The following is a 20,248-nucleotide window of genomic DNA, read 5'->3' as shown; positions in this document are numbered from 1 at the left end:
AGATCGTGTGCCTTCTCTGCTGACAGCATCAACCATCAGGTTTATTTTTCAGTGAGTTAAAGAATGGCCCCTAGTGTACAAAAAACTTCACCACTGAAGTATTTGGTATTTGGAATATTTCTTTTTTTTTCCCCTTAAGCTTTTATCTGAATACATTAAAACCACAAAGTGCTGTGCTGTGAAATAGTGAAAAATACAGCCCTCATAGAAAGGGTGCAGTTCTCAGAAATGGAGGTTTTTAACTGAGCCTCACTAAAACCAGGAGGAGATTAGAAGGGGCTATGAGGGGAGCCATAGCCTCAATAGCAAGTTCAATACAGCCTGAGACCCTGAGAGAAGGCAGTAGGTGTCACACCCTGCAGTTAAACATAGACACCCCTGGGCAGGTATCTAACTGGTCTGGACAAATGGCCTCAGGATAGTAATTTCTCCATGAGAAAAGACATCTTTGTCACATCAGTTACATTTCCACAAAATGTTGTGTTTACATCTCATACCTGTGCCTCATTCAGACACCTTCCCTGAGAGCCTCATCTTACTGAGAGCTGCAGAACAACCAAAATCCTGTAATGAGTGTGTATGTGCTTAAACAATAGCCATTTTGTCTCCCAGAAATACTACCATAAGAACACTGGATGCAGCTATTACCATTTCTTTACTAATGATTTTTTGCCCATGGTGCGAATCCTTTGCAGTGTGCAGCACAGCTAAGCCTGATTAGCCAGCCTCACCTTTTACCAGTGGGGCTAATGGGATTTATTCTCCATTCTCACTCACTGATTTCTCATCCCCATTAGTTTACATCTCACCTTGAGTTAAAAAACAGTTCGTCTTCAGAGCACACTGGGCATGGCCACAGGGGATTTGGCACGCTGGATGTTATGTGGTCTGCCACGTTGGATGGGCAGTGACAAAAATTGTCCCTCTTCCCCCAGGTCCTTCCATCGTCCCACTGCAGCGAGCAGAGCCAACACTGGGCAACCCTCTAAAATGTTTATTTGGACCAGTGGCCGGAGCTCTACATCTTACAGACATGATGAGAAAAGGTAAACGGCACCTGTGCTGATTGTCTCTGGGTTTGAATCTTCAGGAGTGTGGCCTGTGGCTCCTCCCCGGTGGTGGCACTGGAGAAGGAGGAGGGATGCAAGGGGTGTCCATCCTGTGCCTCACAACCCTGGCTTCTGCTCCACTGAGCACAGGATCAGCCAGTGAGTGCCAGGATTAATATGCCATGCCAAAATAGAGCAGAGGGGCAATGCCATAGCCATGGTCAAAGTCTTTCTTATTCTCACACATCAACAGCACACTGTGACCATCTCTGAGGGCAGCACACACACATTTAAAAGTGCACTAATCCACAGTCCCAGGTTTGCAGTCCCAGTTCCAACCTCTGTGAAACCTTTATGCTTTTTGCAGGTGTCCTCCCTGCTTCCAGCCATTGGCCACACTGCTCCTGCACCCTCTCTAGACAACACACACACACAGTGCTTCCTGTCCCCCTGCCAGATCATTGCCCCACATGGCTTTTACACATCTGGATGATGCATCCAGCTGTAAGAGATGTTTTCTGGTTATACAGACACATGTGACAGGATTGCACAGTAGCTGGAGGATGCTAAGCTGCTTGAAAGTGAACTGGTAGCTCACCAGCCCACTTAAGTAGTGTTGCTGGAGGGAACAGGGTGAAGGAGACAGCAATAAATGAGTTACTGGATCTCCCAGAGGAGCAAGGAAATACGCAAAAAAGAAGGAAAGGGAAGGAGAGGTTTGAAGTCCACAGACAAAGCCAGTGCTCCGCTGGGAATGAAAGAAGTTAAATATCAATGATGAAAGAATAATTGTCAGTAATGCTCAGACTCATCCTTCCAAAATCTCTCTCCTTTGTAGTAAGATTTGCTGGACAGCTTGTCTTGTCACAACAAGGACACATTTGCCTTTCTTTTCTTTCTTTTGCCCCTTCCCTCCTCTCCTTCAGTTCCTCTTGCAGTCACTATTACATGTAACCACAAAAAATCAGACTCCAGTGAAACAAAAGCATATATCAGTGCATCTACAGTGCCAATTAGCAAAACACACTCCTCAGTTATTCTAATGAGACATTACTGCTGGCATCTGCTTGGGAAAATGCGCTCCTGAATTCAGGCAGCAGAGCTGCCCTCAGGACCCTTAGATTCTTTGGAGAACTGGCCCATTTGCTGAATTTTTCTGCAAAGGTTGCATAGGTGTTCAGCTCATTGGATAATCTGATCCCAAACAGGCATTCTGAAGATCAAAAGACCAGCTTGGAAGCAGGTTTCCATGAACTTCCAGTTGGAACTGGTTATCTAACTGCATCCTGTACTTCTGCAAGGCTCTTCTTTAATTGAATTTTCCCCAGGCTAATGTTCTCCTGCATTAAAACACTGTCATGGTCCAAGGTTAGACACTTGGAGGAGATATCTGCCCACACTTTGGGCTGGCTGGAAGCCAAGTGCTCCTGATTAACATTGCCTTTGACTCTCACCATGCCTTACAGTGGGGCTTATTAACCTGGGCTGAGGGCTGTGCTAAACAGGACTCATTGGCATCTCGTCAGCCTAAACCCTCAGAGCTCATCCCTGTCTGCCTGCAGAAATAGGGAGCAGGGAGCAGTATCTCTATGCCTACACACTAGCCATGGGAAATTCAGGTGCCTTGTCAAGCCTTGGAGTGGGTTTATTTCCGAAGTGGTCCTGTGGAGCTGTACAGAAGGAATTGTTTGTACCTTGTGAGTGATTAATGAAATGCAGGAGGGAAAGGGAGGAAAAGAAAATGGAAATAAGAGAGTGCTGATGGCAGCTTCAGGACTGCAGAGGAGAGGTGTGAACACAGAGCGAGTGCTACCAGTGGGAGAAACTCATCCGCCAGTGTCTGGCAGTGATTTCAACACATGTAAGGTCACCAGCACCATCATTATATCAAACAGGTGGTACCTTTGAGAGAAATTACTTCCCTTAAATGACCCTTTCCCAGGAATTCTGTTCTTTAGAATTCAAACAGGAAGATTGTCATGTAGATGAGCAAATTTGTCACCTAACACATTCTACAACCACAGACCTTTGAGGGATTGCACTTTAATACTAACTGTGCTGTAATGAGTCACTTGCTGTAGAGGAATCAGCTCCTCCTGGGTGGAAGGTATTTCTCTCAGGAATCTTTTTTTGGAGGATCAGGACCAAAATATCTGTATTTCATTGGTGTTTTAGCCATCAACAGTTCCCCAGCCACCACTTCTTATGCTTTGAAAAATTAGTCAAGTCCTCATTCTTTCTCAGATGTCAGTGAGGCTTTCCATAGCACTGTAAGCTTGGGAAACTAAAGCATTCATTTGGTTTGGTTCAGTTTGGTCCGGTTTGGTGGGGAAGAGGGAAGAAATTGAGTGAACAAATTCTGTTAATATAAATAAGAATCCTTCTGTAACCATCACTGAGACTTTTCTGAGAGCTCCAGAGACATTTCCTGTTGCCATAGGTCTAGTAACAAAAACTAATGCAGATAAATATACCTGTAAAGAAAAACATAAGGAAGTTGGCTTCTGAGCGGAAAAGTCCCTGAGCATTGGGAATTCTGCAGGTAAGATACAGGACAGGTTTTTGACCATTGCATTCAAGGATTTGTGATGTCAGTAAACACCTCACCATGTGGTAATTTGAGTGAGATGTGCATAACAGCTGTGATATCAGAGAAGTGAATGTGAATTCAAAGTCATTCTGAATTATTTAGACAAGCAGGCACTTCCATCTGACGAGCACCATGACTGCATGGTGCTGGAGGAGGCAGTGCCTCTCTCAGCATCTCACCGTGGTCCATTTACAAGGGGAGGGGTTTGAAGGCAGGTAATCTGTGTTTATTTGGAAAAAAAAAATGAAGTAATTGCAGATGCCTGGTTATTGTTATTTTAGCTTTCCCATGAGGAAATAACACCCTTTGCAGAGCTCCTAGATCTACCTATTTTGGAGCAGGAGATCATGTAAAGATCTGCTGACCACACTGCAGAGGGATCCCTGCACTGCTGCTGTGCAGAGAGACACAGAGAGGGAATTCTCTGCTCTGTCCCCAGCAGGCATGGTCACGGCTGAGATTTCCTCTCTGGCAGCTGAGCCCGGGTAGAGCAGCCAGCCCATATCCTCTGAGCAACTTGGCAAAAGGAACATGGAGATTTAGCAAGGGAGAACTTCAGTATGGAAATGATCGAGGAGCAAAGACCTTTTGTCCTTGGAGGCATGCTTCCTGTTAAATGTCTTTGCACAGGGTGGAGAGACCCCGTGTTCTGACACCTGGGACTTCCAAAAAAGCAAGCAGCTCCCCTCAATGTCATATGTGGGGAGTTGTCACAGGTAATCACAAGTATTAGATGGAGTCACCTAGATGAGTAGTGTCTGGCATGCAGTGATCTGTACTTAAACACCCCATAGCAGTCAGCTAAACGTGGCTGTGCAGCTCTGGGATCCAAAATCAGCCAGCTAAGCACAGCATTCTTCCAGCTCACCGAGCAGAAGGAGGTCCCTGGGCTGTGCCAAAAGTTCACAGGTACACAAAATCCACTCCTAGGCAGCAGTAAATACATGTGCCCAGGCCATGGCTCCAGCAAAGGAGATGCTGAGACTGCTCTCCTAGTGGCCAAATATTGCAACAACATACTGTGCTCCCCAAACCAGGGCTCTAACGGGCAAAATCTTGAAGTTTGGTGATAACAGATGTTCCCAGTACCCTATAGAGAAAATTGGCATCTCCCTGTGCAGGCACGAGCAGGGGGAGGAGGAGGGAGGGTTACTCAGCACGTCTCCTGGGCTGTGATGGAACTGGTGTGTCACACGCTGACACGTGCCACGCCACCACACACCTCAGTGGGTGGTCACCAGGCTGATGACTGGCAGGGATTCAGGAGAAAAAAATTCCTCAGTGAGGTGTGCCAGGCTACCACTTTGCTGTTGTTTGGGGCTTTGAACAACAAATGTTTGCAAAAGAGCAACTGAACCAGGGCTCCAAGCCTGACCTCAGAGGTAGAGCTTTCTTCTGCTTTATTTGCTATGGCAGGTGAGCATGAAGGATCCACCTGGCAGGTGGTCACCACACACTGTCCCCTTTGCCAGCCACCTGCCAGATAGCTCATTTCTGCCACGTACCCTTCAGCCCATCCTTTTCTTACCTCTGATGGCATGTTTCTTGGCTCGAGGCCACATGGGAAGTATTTGTAAGCGTTCTCAATTAGCTATTTGTTTCTAAATTGTCCATTTGTATCCCTGTTGTGTCCTAGCTGCTCCGATGGCACTAGTGAGTGATTGCACTGTGTCTGTTTTATGTCTGCACGCCGACATAAGTTATGCTGTGTGATCGGTTAATGTGCTGGAACTGCATGACAATCTCTGCCTTTCTGTCTGCTTCCACTTGGGAGCAATGCAAATCCTAATAGCAGCTCTCAGAGTTAAATACAGTTTGATAAATAATAATAGAAAAGTAACATTAGATTATTACTCTACATTACTTCTTTGAAGGCAATTGCATCTGCCAGCTCACAATATATATATTTTTTTCCCCCGAACAACAGAGAAAATTTTTACAGGCTGAACTACCATTTCATTTCCTACTAGGAAAACATTGACAAGCTTTAAAGGATGGTTTTGAAGAGAAACCGTGGACATCCAAAGATATAGATTACAGTTGGATAGAGAAACTTCAAGAGGCCCTAGGTACAGGAGATTATTGACTGCAGTACCCTCTCAGCAAGATTTTTACTATAAAACCCCACACCATATGTGCTTTTCCTGACTGTGACTCATCATCTAAATACAAATTCAATTCCAATCTCAGGAAGTCTATGATTAAACATATATTTTGTTGGTTTTTTTACTGTGTTTATGTATGATCTTATATCTGTCTAACTCTATTTCTTTGTCCTTAATAGTCAATGTAAGTTATCTGGCTGATCTGACTCAGTGCTTTTTTCCACGGTTGAGTGAAGCTTGGTGGTTTCAGCTTAAATGAGTGGTGGGTTTGCCAGAGCCCAAAGTGATGTTGATGTTGCTCACCTGCCATTTTGCAGACAGTAGAAGAGGAACTTCTTCCACGTGTACTACTGTGTCCATGTTATGGTGGTACCAGGGCTCAGAGGTGTGCGGTTCACATGCTTCGGGTGCTGCCTGGATGATTCAAAAGAACCATAACAGAAAACACAGGAGATTTTGACCAGCCTCAGGTCTGTAAGTACATTTTAAACCCACAAAGTTTGAGTGTGTTTGAAATGTACTCAAATATTTCCTTCTTCACCATTGTGTCCTCATGACCCATTGAATCATCAAAGGCTTGGAGATGAAAGAAGGACTTACGGTTAGAAAATGCAAAGGACTCTGCTGAAGGGGGAATGGCTTGTTGTATCTTTTTTTTTTTTAATCCTAGAACAAATAGCTCTGGTGGATAATTTTCCGTGAGTGTTTTCACTGTAATGAGTAACTAGGCTACCAGAAATACTATTATGAATACAGTAAATAAGCTCACAATCAAAAAAACCCACAGAAATCAATTCCAAAATCCCCATAGTGTTTCATGAGCTTTGAGTCACACTTAGGGTGGAAAATTGACCAAACCAGTAGCCTGTAGGGAATCAAAACAGAACGTGGTCCTTTCAGATAATGTTAGTGACTACTTTCCTTCAGTTTTTTTTCTACATATGGTAACATAAGACCTGTTACCATATTCAGCTGAAGAAAAGACACCTCATACACCTGAACACATTCTAGTGGCCTAAGATGGCATTGACAGGTCAAATACACCTATGGTATAATTCAACTGAGCCAAAGAGTCTGTACCAAAGGAGGATTTACTGAGCTGGCACAAGTGTCTAATCTTTGTATTTGCTGTAAGAGGTTTTTACTTTTTCAGAAATGGCTGTAATTTATTTTGGAGATGAATAAGTTTCCACCAGGTCAGAGTGAATCCATTGAAAAAGGACACCTGAGGACCCTTATGCCTTTCTCTCCCACAAGATGGGTATGGAGGTGGAACTGCCCACCCTGTAGAGGCTTCATTGATTAAATTTGAACTTCACATAAGAATGTATTATTTTCAACCTCAGAAATATTTACCAAAAAATCAGGGATCACGATCTACTGGACAAAAGGAAAACAGTCACAGCCCTAAAAGCTGGAGAAGACCGGGCCATACTCCTCGGGCTGGCCATGATGGTGTGCTCTATCATGATGTACTTCCTCCTGGGGATCACGCTGCTGCGCTCCTACATGCAAAGGTAATTTCCTGATGGTCCCTGATCTCACACTCCCTGCTCCAGCTGACTTCATGTGGCTTATTCTTATTAAAGATTTATAATTTTTCCTTTGGTCAACATAGGCCTGGCTGCTCTTCCTTAGCTTACCCCAGTATAAATTAGGCACAGCTACGGTGAAAGCAATTTGAGTAATACCAGCAGAAAGTGAGGGAAGCATTAGATCCCTGTTTGACAAAATCTTGATCCACAGGCTTTAGACTTGGCACAGCTTAACACCAGTATAATATCCATATCAGCTGGTCGGCAGTCTGCTGAACCTTCTCAGGGGCTGTTGCTGCAAAGCCCATACTCAGGACAAAAAGGTAAAAATATTTCACAGCCTCGAGAAACAACACACTTTCAAATGAAGGATGTAGAATTAATTTGGGAAGGAAATCAAGCTCTTTGTAGACTGTAGTTTTACATGTAGGTTATTAGTTTCATCTTAACAAGTGAAATTCTCATGAAATATAGTAATTTGCTGAAAGTGAAAGATCATCTTTCATCATTACTGTCCTGCACTTAATTTTTCTGAGGCTTTCTCTGGCTTCCTCCTCTGCCACCGAGCAGAGGGTTTGGCCTGTGATTCATTAGCAGCGTTTGAAATCAGTTTTCAAGCACCAGTCCTATTTAAAACCCAGCCCAGACTGTAATAAGGCTGTCAGTGATGTTTTTACTGCCCTGATTGGTGGAGTTAGGAAAATGAAAAATGTATAACTGGGGATCAAAATATTAGTCAGCCATGCCCCAAACTACCCTGGGGCAGTGGCCAATATCTGGCACATTTTGGCTTATCCACCGCAGGCTTCTATACAGTAAGTGCCCACAGTTAATTGGTATGAACATCCTCAGTTATTTTGGTGCACCTGCAAGGGAATATTCCTTCTTGACCCTGCAACTCTGGATTCCTGTCCCCACCCGCGGCGTGGGGCTGGCCCAGTTCTAGTTCCTTCTCCATCTGAAGAACCATTGTGACACTTTGAGGGATGGGGAAAGGAAACTCCAGGGGTATCCCAGGGCTTTTTCAGGCCCTGAGCCTGGAGGCGAAAGGTGCTCCCCCCTCCCCCCCCGCACGTGGCCCCATGGCGGGCAGGGAGACAGGTCACAGGACCCCGGGTGTGGAGAGGATGCAAGAGAGAGTTTATTGTGGGGGATGTTACATTTATAGGGTTTAGGAGGATTCACAGAGTAACCAATTAGAAGTCTCAAGGGGCTTACAGGAACGCCCAATCACAGGAAGAGGTTAACAAAGGCCAATGGAAAGCACCTCAGGACACCTTCCCAGGACATTCCTGCATGGATAAGATAACACGGGGGGGGGGTGGTGGGAAGAAGAAGCATGTGTTTGCAAAGACACCACCAAAAGCCATTTTAAAACCTGTTTAAACCACAGTTTTCCTGTATAATGCAGGTTTAATGCTACATGCAACGATAAGAAATAAGTAGCGAAGAGGATGAGCTGTACTAATTTGCAGCATTTTATTTATGTGATAAAGTTATTTGTACATTTTCAAGTCCAGACAAAATTCAGATTTTGAAAACTGAGCTCAAGACCTGTTAAGTATCTAAGAGCATTTGCTATTCCAAATTGCTCTCCCAGACCTTTCAGCAACATCAGGGTCAATTGCAGAGGCTGCTAAGGTCAAAATCACTCATGTGGAAAGAGATGATTGATATTACAAGCTATGTGAAAAAATTGTCAGAAGATATCAAAGCACCTACAGATTATCAAATATTCCATCTTCACAAGTGTGTGGTAGGTAGGTGTTACTTTATTACCCCCTTGCATGAATAAAACAGTAGCCAGAAAGGTGAAAGTGAGGAGAAGACAACCCAGGAGTCTTTGCTGTCACTTCTCTTCACATAGCCAGATCTCCTCAGGGGTTATTCTCCTTTACAGCAATACCCCTCCAACAAATACTGCCCAGGAGGGGAAAAAAAATCCTTCCACTTGATTTCCCTCCAGAAATCATAGCATAATTTAATATAAATGTAAAATGGAATACACAAGCAGAATTACTGCCAAAGAAAGATAGCAATAGAATTAGTCAGAAATCTTTGATACCTCTAACTGTGTAAAGCCTTTCGTAGGTTTGGTGAGGGGCAGGCAGACCCTCAGCCCTTTTGTAGTGGGGCAGGACAGCCACACTCTGGGTGAGCTGAGGGACTGACTAGGGTTCAAGGGAAACCCTGGATGAAACCTTCCCCCAGCCCATAAAGGGCTTTCTGAAGAGCCCTCAATGTTCCCTTTCCCCAAGAAAAATGCAGCAGTAGATTTTTAAATGTGCCAGATACCCAAGTGAACATTGCTGGTGCACACCCGGGCTCCATCGTTGCAGTTTTAGCCTCTGGTGAATTGGAGATAAGATGCAATCCCCCAGAATGATTACAACCATTGGCTTAACTTACAGAAAACAGCAAGCTGCCACTAGGAAAAGCTTTTCCATAGGTCAAGCTGCATGGGGTACCACTTGTGAGTTACTGTGTCTTCATGCCTATGAGTATACATACCCTGGCAATTCAAAATTGTCCTCCCGACCTTCCCTTTAAATTGACCTGGACTTGGTGGTTAACCCTCAAGTCTTGGCCCGGGGTGTCTTGTCATGCAGCACTGTGTGCACTGTGCTCTCTCCAGGGTAAGCTGCTCAGTTTTCTTCTATGTCTCTGCTGACACTCTTTCAAATACACCTTCTCCAGAATCAAAGTTGCAGTTCCCTTTTCATTTATACATAGACATAGGTGAATAGGGTAATTTTGTGCCCAAAGCCTAAACTCTGGGTACTACAGAATAAAACACTGTCTGTGAGGTGTGAAGCAAGACAGTCCAGGCTTTGCTCAGAGCCCTGCCATGTGTACTCTCTCCTACAAGATGCCCCCAGTATATCCCTGATGAGAAGCCTGAGATGTGTTTAGTGCTTATTGCCCACTCTTGCCATGCTCTAATATCTCTTTTTTTCCTACTTAGTGTCTGGACAGAAGAGACTCAGTGCTCACTTCTCAATGCCTCCATCACAGAAACGTTCAACTGCTCATTTAACTGCGGCCCAGACTGCTGGAAAATCTCTCAGTACCCCTGCCTTCAGGTGTACGTTAATCTCACCTCTTCTGGCCAGAAGCTCCTGCTCTACCACACCGAGGAAACAATGAAAATTAATTCCGAGGTAGGAGCACAGAATAAAATTTCTTCCTAAATGGGTTTCTGGAGGGCTGCTCACCTTGTTATACACATTCCTCAGTTTAAAGCAACATAAGGTTTCCAGCTTCTGCTTCACTGGGAAATACAGAGCAGAGAAGGTAGAAATTGGTGTACAAACTGAGTTCACATGTCTGGAGGGGGCAGTTTTCCACCTCCATCCCATGTGGGGAGTACAGCTCATCCCACACGGGGTGCGGTCCTCGAAGGCTGGAGCCTCCTTCCTCCTTTGCAAGTGCTTTACAGGCGCAGGGTAGCACCAAGGACTTGTCACATTGATATTCTTTCTGAGCTGTGGACTTCCCACCCAGGTATGGCTCTCCCTGCATGGAGCATCCACAGTGGTGAGAATGGAAATGGCATCATTACTGCAGGGCCAGCCAAGGCGGCGGGGAGAGATGAGAGCCCTGTGTCCAACAGCACTCGTGTCCCCACCTCCGTCTCTGGTGACAAACTCAGCACCCTGAGCATCTCCACTGAGGTCAGCTGTGCCACTGCTGATGGTGCAAAGATCCTAAAAGTTTGCTGAGTGGGGACTGATGAGATAAAAGCAGCAGCACAAAAATAAAAGTCCTGGCTTTGGGGTGTGAACAAGCTAAGGAATCAGCTAATTTTATAGCACAACTTCCCCTGTTCCAGACATTGAACCGAAAAAATTATTTTGAACAAATCTGCAGAAGAATTCACTTCTCTGCTTCAGCAAATACAAGCTCCAGCTTAACTCCATCCAGGTGGGATGGAGAGAGCTCCTATCTGGAGGCTGTAATGAGGCAGCAGATGCACAGAAGGCATCTCCCTCCCAGCCACAGCCACAACTGTGTGGCTGACGTAGGGCAGTGCATCACACTCAGGAGAGAGGCCACCTTCACAGGTGGTTCTTTGCTCCTTCCACAAAGCAAGGCAGAATTGGACTAAGAAATGTCCCACTCCCCACCTTCCTTCATATCTACAGTGCCTGGGTCCCCAGGACTGCAAGTTGCTGTGAGCTGGGACACAGTGAAATCATTAGACTTAAAGGTGCCAGATTTGCATTAACTGCTCAGTAATCCAAGGTCACTGAACCCCAAACTATGGGCAAAGCACAGCCTGGAACAGCAGAGCCCCAGTTCAGCCTGCTCACAACGTAACCTATTGTGTTTCTATTTATGGCAGTCAGTCAGTAGACCAAATTACTTCTGCATATTAAGATGAAGTGATATTAAAATTAGTCAGAGCACGGCATGGTTGCACTAGGCTGCTTATTCTGCTGGATAATTAACTCCTGTGGCTGAGAGATGGAGTCCTCTGGATGTGAAGTGTGAAATGGAGATGAGTGCCCCTTCCTTCCCCTCTTCTCTGGCATCAGTGCAGGAAGAGGCACTCACTGCCCATGCAGCCTCAGGTAGGACACACCCCATTTTCAGCTGGGCACAAGCAAAATCATGACACTCACACTGCAGCTTGATTAGGACAGATTAGATAAATCCCTGTGCTTCGCTGATTCAAATAAATCAAGAGATTTGGCATAAATCTCCACATTCTGCTATTGATGATTTTTGCTTGCTGAAATGGACTTTGAAATTCTCCCAGATGCCACCTTCTCTTCATTTAATGTAGGCACAGTTAATACTTCTCCAGACCAAGGTTGTTTTACAGGTTAATCTCTGCTCTCAGGAGGATTCCTAGGTTTTCCTGACATGCTGCTGGCTATGTGACCTGAATCCAAACGCAGTTTTGAATGGAAGTTTGCAAAAATAAAATACCTGGCTTCTTGTATCTGGCTTGGATCAGCAGAGTTTCCAAGTTCAGATCAGCGCAACCCATCTCAGCATCCTGGACAGGAGCTCCCTCTTCCCTGGCCAGAAAGCATCCCCATGCAGCAGGATGAGCAGTCCTGAGCAGCACTGGATGGTGATGCTCCAATTGGGTGCTAGCTGTGTCTTTCCATCCACCTGCTCATCTCCCTGTTGCCATCTTTCTCCTTGCTAAATAAACAAAATACAAAGGCTGTCCCTGGCTCACTGAGCTCTGACATCACTGGAGATGTTGCAGAGCACAGTTCTTACCCTCTGAGGCCAACAACAGTGACCTTCAAAAGGTCAGCACCCCCTCACCAACCTCTCTGCTCGCTGAGCACCACCACACACACACACACAGCAGCAGCTGGAGCCTGGCTCTCTCCTCTCCCTGCCAGCCAACGTGGATGGAGCAAAATCCACTCTGATTTTAAATAATGATTTATCCAGGAGACTTGCTGTCTAACCTGGCTGTCAGCTCAGAAGGTGCAGTAAGGAGTAGGTACAATTTATATTGAGATCTACAGCACGCTCCTGCCAGTCTCTGGTGGGAATCAATGGGAAGTCTGTAGATTCCTGTCAAGCTGCTCGAGTCTTTCCAAGAAAAGCGCACGAGATTTTTCATGGCTTTTCATTGCTCTTGCTGTGCATACTTTAGCCTTTAGGACAAGCCCAGCCCCTTGTCAATACTACAGACGAAATGGTTTAAATGCTTCCATGGCTACTCTTTCCTTCCTCAGCTGCCAGAGGCTGTAACAGCCTCTGCGAGAGGTAAATCGGCCAGTTCTCCTCATGCCCGCACCACAGAGCCAGGCTGTCCCCATGAGGAAGGGTTGTGGTAGTTAAAGCAATTAGAGAGGCCTCATTTTGATCTCATATTATATCATTTTGATTCTTTTCGTGTCATCTGAGCTGCTGCTGATTTATATCTATGCTCCATAAGGGAGATAACAAGCAGGATTTAATCACCAGAATCAGCTGTAACTGCCTGAGACTCAGAAATTATGGTGGTTCTCAGGGTTTCTCACCGAAGGTTCAGGTATTTATAACCCAGGAGGGAGTTTGCCTGGTGCAGGGAAGAGGAGCAGAGGTGCTCGGCTGTGGATTCCAGTAGACCCATGTCTAGGCTAGGACTGGAGAATTCTGTCTGGAGTAATCAATATCAGGCCAATGAAGAAATGAAGCTGCTCCAACCCTTGGTCCAAACCTGTTGCACTTTCCAAAATAGATGTAAATTGACATCCTGACCACTTTCTCACAAAGATTGCCACAGCACATCCTGTCTAAGTTTCCAGGCTCAGCAAGGACAACAGTCCCAACCACAGATGTATGACAAGAGTCATGTATTTCACTGTCCAGCCTGAACTGGGAGCTTTTCTGGCAACAGCTTTTTCAATGTAACATCGTTGATTTAAAGAAAACTGCCTCAAGCTTGCCTGGAGAAGTTGTGTGATCTTTGTCCTTGGAGATATTCATAATCTGACTGGACAAGTCCCTGAGCAAATCTGCACTGAGCAGGGCATTGGACCAGATGTGTCCAGAAGTAGTTCAAGCAGGATACCTATCCAATCCTTTATATTAAGGAAGCAGAGTTGGAAACTTAGTAAGTTCTGTTTCTCTGGTAGGTCCTTCTTGTGCTCGGATTGCAGGTAACACAAGAACCACTTTTGTCACTTGTATCACAGAACCCTCACTTAAGGTAGAGCACCAGACATTCTTTACTTGCAGATTTCCAAGTGTTTGACATTCACAGGTGCAGCATAAAAATTGTGGATATAAAATTCCCTGCCAGGCATTGGAGAAAACTACTGAAAATCAAAACAAAGAAAACATCAACACATCCCATTATTGTGTCTTCCTTCTTGTTCATTAATCACCATGAAACACAGCAGACACCATCATGGCAGAGCCTTGGTGCTCTCAAAATTGTGTTGTGGCAAAAGTGGCCAAGTGCTCATTTAATCGCCTCCCTCAAGATACTTCATGGGACTTCCAGAAACAAAAACGTATAGCAACAAAGTAACAAGAAAAAAAACTCAACAAAACCCCACTTGAAGATGAAATACTGCTGTTATGACAGTGATAGCACATAATCTATTAAAAGAAAATGAGGTATGCTTCACTGAGAAATTTCCCCTACTTAGTAGATTATCATGTGTTGAAGAGTCATGGGCACTGGAAGAGGGCTTGTGACTTTGGACATTTGAGGCAAAACTGGTCAGTGCACAAGAGAATATCCTGGATAGAGCAGACATGCACCAGCAGGAAGATGGATGAGATATTGCTGCTCTGATATTTTCCATCGCTAATTTCTAGAACTCTATGAAATATTCATAATGGCAGTGCAGCCATGCTCTGCCATTAATGCTCCAGTCTACTAGCGCCAGATAATCTTTCTGGTGTGCTTCAAATCATATTCTGTGCTAATAACTTGCCAATGAATCAATCAAATCCTGTTATGAGGTTAATCCTTTGATCATAATTAGGACTAGAGATTTGTCGCAGTATGTTACAAAAAAAGTCACAGCAGAGTCATGAAAAAGAACAAAGGGACATTTTATAAAGTATGCACATTATAACAATAATAATCAAAAGCCATGGGTCACATTATTGTAATAAAAACATATTTTTTCCTTTAGAAAAATAACTTTCTCATTAAATTATCTGGAGCTACGTGAGGTGCTCACCAGGACAAGCAGGTTTGGTAGTGCAGGCAGGAGCATGGTGGGACCCACTGCCACCCCATAACTACGAGGGAGCAGTGACCTGCTGCCCACTCCTCCCCTCCATCATGCATGGTAAATAAAAAGTCAATTAGCATCAGATTTCCACCCTTCCTGAAGCAGTTAATCAAAATCCTGTGCAGGTGTAGAAAACCATCAGGTTTGGAGGGGTGTAAGCGCATGAATGAGAGGAGGAGTGAGGGGCCCTGGGCTGCTCCCATCAATCTTCTTCCAGACCAGCAGCAGCAACAGCAAGGTCAGGGGTTTCTGCTCTAGTTAAAAAATGGTCCAGATATGGCCTCAACCCTTGTGTGTCTGCCCACCACCTCGTCAGCCCACACTAGCTCTTTGCAGGGAATGGTCAGCACAGCCCAGGGCTACTGTCATACATGTCCCATGGAATATCTTCAGTGCATGGACTCCATAAGGTAGCTTTTTTTATTAACTTGCCTTTAATGTTCTCTGGAACTATTCTCTGTACTAGGTAGAGCCACCCCCAAATCTTTTTTTCCTTTGTGACTGAGACTGAAATTCAAGGAGCATCTTCAGAGAGAAGGAACTGTTGGACTTATGCTGGGGTCAAGAGCAAAAACAACACAAAGAACCATCCTGGTACCCAGGATGATCTTCAGCTAAAGGCTGAATGAAAGTCCTCTGGGCTGTCAGTAGGAAAACTATGTTTTCTCCTAGACTGTTTGTCTCTTATAGAGGCATTTGTCCCATGGGAAAATTTGTATAAAGGTCTCTCATCATTCCTCTCCTGTGTGAGTGAACTCTTGTGCCCACTGTGATCACTTTGATCTGAGCCAAATGAGATCTAAACTACCAGATTTGTATTTACAGAGTCAATTACCCATCTAACTGTGAGCATATGTGTGCCACTTAAGATGAAGAGGTACTTCATCAGTTCATCATTTTTGCATGTGTAAATTAGTAATAATAATATATTCACCTATCTCACAAGGCACTGTGCAGATTAAAGCATTAATGTTTGAACAGCCCTTGGAGGTTCTCCAATGGGAAATTCTGTAGATGTGCAAAATATTGAGTTTTGCTGTGATAAATTTATTATTAGCCTAATAGTATTCCACTCTTGTCATGAAAAGCATAATCATCTTGAGATTTTCCTGCTTGCCACCTGAAAACAGACATTGTGACTGATTTAGAATTGTATTTTTCTCCCTCTGATTCCTTCCCAGTGTTCCTACATCCCCAAGTGCGGGAAGAATTATGAGGAATCCATGTCTCTGGTGAATGTCGTGATGGAAAACTTCAGGAAGTACCAACGCTTCTCCTGCTTCTACGACCCCGAGGGCGTTCAGAAGAATGTGATATTAACCAAACTGTACAGCTCCAATGTGCTGTTCCACTCCCTGTTCTGGCCCACCTGCATGATGATCGGCGGAGTCGCCATCGTCGCGATGGTAAAGCTGACTCAGTACCTCTCCCTCCTCTGTGAGAGAATCCAAAGGATCAACAGATAGGAATGAAAACTTCTCTGAAATTTAACTACAGCGAAAATACTGTTTTCTCATTCTTCACCAAAGAACCTTAAGTTTGTAATGTGCAAGTCTGTTATAAGTTCCTTACGATATTCTTATAAGTAGAGCAATAATGCAAAAGCTGTTCTATATGCAAACATGATGTTATTATTATGCAGACAACTGAAGAAGTTACTGTTTTGTGTTGACTGTCTATATGATCTTGTTTTATGCTGGGACTAGTACTTCTTTCTTTTCTACAGCCAAAATAGGGCTCAGTGTGACCATTTGCCAAGCTTAGTCAATTGACGTTTTCAATGTAAAGAATTCTGGGGAAAATTTACCACTGGACGAAGGGCAGCCAACCACTTGTGCATCATTGAGGTCTCACATCTGGCTTGGTCCATTCAAAGGATTTATGGCTTTGGATTTTTTATTAATGGCTGCAGGGGGGAAAAAAGCACTGATAAAAGGGGTTTTTTTTGTGGTAAGATGGCACAAAAAAGGTGTATACTGAGGCCAAGATAAGTGTACAGTATTTTCAGCCTCAGTAGGACTTGGTGATGCTTTGTGTTTGCTCCCACAGTTCAGAAGTAAATTATGCCCTATGGTGTTTAAGGTCTTTTGGAAAACACTTTGGAGTTTTGTTGTGTTTTGTTTAGTGCTATAATTTCCTTCTGTCTTATCAACATAATCTTTGTCACTTGCAGAAGCTGTAGCCAAAAAAAACCACCTTGTTCCATTTTCTATTCTATTCTGAGCCCTATTGATGGAGGTGGGACCAGAACTCCTTATGTAAAGGTTTATTACTCATTTGTCTTGTATTTGCTACCATATCATTGTAAAGAAAAAAAATAACACAATCAGCTATTTTTTCATTTTTTACTTCCAACTATTTTAGATTTTTTTACTTGATATATATACAGATATATATATATATAAAGAAAAAGCTATATTATATCTAGTTGTGTGTTGGAACTTGTTTATGGGGGTTTTTTCCTTTGTTTTTACCCACTGGAAAATGAACAGTACAAGTCATGTATTTATAACCTTCATCCTTGGATAATATCATAACATGGAGGAGCAGCACTGCAGGATCTTATCCAATATTCATGATGTTTTTTCAGTCAAAGGTCTCTGTTGCTATGACATGGGAACTGACAAAAATCTTATCCAATTCTGTGGCTCTATTAACTGAATTGTTAGATAATCATCATAACACATCTGGAAGTCTCTCCTGACCTTAACTCAGTATGCAGTGCTGGCTGACATGAATTATGATTTACAAGGCCCAGGTGCAATAATTTATTGGAAAAACTGAGATTCTGACTAAAATGTTGTCCTCTCTGTCAAATATTTACCACAGTATATTTGCCAGTTTAATTTCATGCACGATTTCTGCATAATTTATTTTTATTCTCCTATAGAAACATTCCTTCTTATGCTTTAAAGACACTTCTCTCAGTTTCTCGCGTTGCGCCCAGCCTGAAGGACAAATGCAAGGCAGATCCTGGGAGCACACTGTGAACTCATTATCCAGTAGCTCAAAGAAACCATATGCAGGCCTACTCAAACTAAGAAACTAACATTTTTCCCTTCAAAAAGACTGCAAAACAAGTATTTTGCCTATTTCATCTCTCTCTATATAAGTACCTTTCTGCAACATGGCATTAAAAATTTCAAGATGTTACAAAACAAGCCATGCAAGTGTAACGTGAGCTGTAAAAAAAAAAAAAAAAAGAGTTCTCAGCAGTGAAAATGAACCTGCAATCTTGTAATCAGTAGTACAATTTTCCTTAGGTAATTAAATTCCTTGGGGACGGGGGTATGATGAAGGTTCCAAAAATATGTAATAAAAATATTAAATTAAATCTTCTAGATTTCAATATTTTCTGCTTTCAGATGTGGCTTGTTTCATCAAACTGTTATCTGTAGCTTGAATTACCAAGAAATGAGGAGTGCTGATGCACCAGGGAATTCATAAATGTTCATTTGCAAAAATGAAGTTTTGATCGATATGTTGGAATTGCAGAAACCGTCGTCGGTGGATCTGGGAACCTCAGCATCAAAGGGACTGGAATCACAAGGTCTTTAATGGACTGACAACAAACTTTATTCGACCCACCCATTCTTCAGCACCCTCAGGGTGGATGGGAAGATGGAGATGGCAGATCCCAGCAGTGCCCCACTGCTTTCTGCACAGGCACGGGGCTGTCGGGAGTTTTGGTGGTACCACCAGTATGGGGACATGGGGATTCACTGCCTGATGCCCGTGATGTGAGAGGCTTCAGGTGGCAGATGCTCATCATGGTTACAAAACCTTATCCTGCAGGTTCTGCCAAGAAGGGAGTATCCAAGTGAGGCCCCCAGAGCCACACAGCCAAGGAGGCATCGTGACCCATTTCTAGACAGCCCGTGTGGTTCCCAGGGTGCACCTCCTTCCTGTGTAAAGTTGATTTTCTCCCAAGCAGAGAGGTTTGATCTGTGTTTGGTGTTGCCATCCTTGATTGTCCCTGTCCATCTCCCCACCATCAGAACTCAGTCACAGATGCCAAAGGAAGGACAGTGCTGCCAGTCTTGATTCCCAAATCAGAAATGTGGTGGATTTTCCACACCCTCACCTACACTGATGTTGGCCATTTACACAGTGATTTACGTGCCTTGTGATAAAGCAGCCCTTTAGTTGTGTGTGTGACATTTTTGGTGCCTGTATTTGTGCTTCTTTGTTCTGTGACAGGGAAGCTGATTGTTCCTGACATTTACACATCAAACGCTGTTTTCAACACATCCCGCCATAAAACATTTCAGCAGAGCTCCTGTGGGTGAAACATCTTGACGCTGTTGCAGGCTATAATCATTTTGTTGACATTAAGGGAGAGATCTGTGGGATAGCAAAACAACTTGAGTAATTGGATGGAGTGAGGTAAAACAATAATTTTGAAGGGAATTATCCATCTGATTCCTGGCACAGTTAACCCCCTACTGAAGTGTCAGCACTGCAAATGTGATTTTTGACAACTCCTGCTGCCCCAAGGAGAGGTGGTGCTTCAGTGGGGATGTTAGTCTGTGCTATTGTTTTCTCTGCTCCATTTTAATATCATGTTTATCCCCTGCAAAAGGAATTGATGTTCCTGTAGGCAGCTCAAATGAATGAGACAAACATGGCAGCGAAACTCAGCAATTAGGCAAATCCACCCTGTTTCTAAGACTGGTTCTGACTCTTCCCAGCACAAACATTTCACCTCTTGATGTCCCAGCTGGGCATTTAGGACAGCAAGGAACAATCTGTGCTGGAAAACCCCAGAATGGAGAGATGTAATATGAAAAAGATTGTACAGTATTCACAGGCATGAGAAGCCTATGACAGGTACCCTTATGGGATTTACAATATGCATAAGTATTCCACGTACCAGATTCACATGGCCTTTTAGTAGTTGTTATTTTCTTAATTAAATTATTTATGTCAGGCCTTATTTCTATTCTAGAACATCTAAATCTGAAGCTGAAGTGTGAACATCTCTGCTGTAATACTCCAAAACTTGGCACCTTGCAGCAGATTTACTAAATGTCACAAGCTAGGACAACAGAGAGTTTATTTTGATTTAGATTTCCTAATTGAAGAGACATCACTTTATCTCAAAAAATGTACCCAGAGTGGAAGTACACCTGTGTCCAGTGTGAATTTGGGAGAATAGAGCAAGGAGAGAGAGCTCAGGAAACACAAGAGCCCAAATATCTCGAGAAGACACAGAGGCAGTGATTTGCCACCTGAGGGACAAATAGGGAATGAAGTCCCA

General features: G+C 43.8%; 1 protein-coding gene across 8 annotated transcripts in view; it reads left to right on the top strand.

Moving 5' to 3' along the window:
* Positions 1-18,322, top strand: part of KCNMB2 (potassium calcium-activated channel subfamily M regulatory beta subunit 2) — a 145,712-nt gene extending 127,390 nt beyond the window's left edge. For 3 of the 8 annotated variants that reach the window (XM_027647552.1, XM_027647555.1, XM_027647549.1), the window contains exons 2-4: positions 7,091-7,261; positions 10,245-10,440; positions 16,170-17,180. In XM_027647552.1, coding sequence (XP_027503353.1) covers positions 7,091-7,261; positions 10,245-10,440; positions 16,170-16,454 — 652 coding nt within the window. In that variant the 3' untranslated portion in view covers positions 16,455-17,180. Of the gene's footprint in view, positions 1-935; positions 1,047-6,061; positions 6,215-6,713; positions 7,006-7,090; positions 7,262-10,244; positions 10,441-16,169 lie in introns of those variants that run through there. The other 5 variants (XM_027647550.1, XM_027647551.1, XM_027647553.1 and 2 more) reach the window with 4 other exon arrangements.
* The last annotated feature ends 1,926 nt before the right edge of the window (positions 18,323-20,248 follow it).

The sequence above is a fragment of the Corapipo altera genome, unplaced genomic scaffold (genome assembly GCF_003945725.1).
Source record: "Corapipo altera isolate COAL_440 unplaced genomic scaffold, ASM394572v1 113, whole genome shotgun sequence".
Classification (NCBI taxonomy): Eukaryota; Metazoa; Chordata; class Aves; order Passeriformes; family Pipridae; genus Corapipo; species Corapipo altera.
The sequence above is the reverse complement of the archived record's forward strand: the minus strand, read 5'-3'. Positions and strand labels throughout refer to the sequence as shown.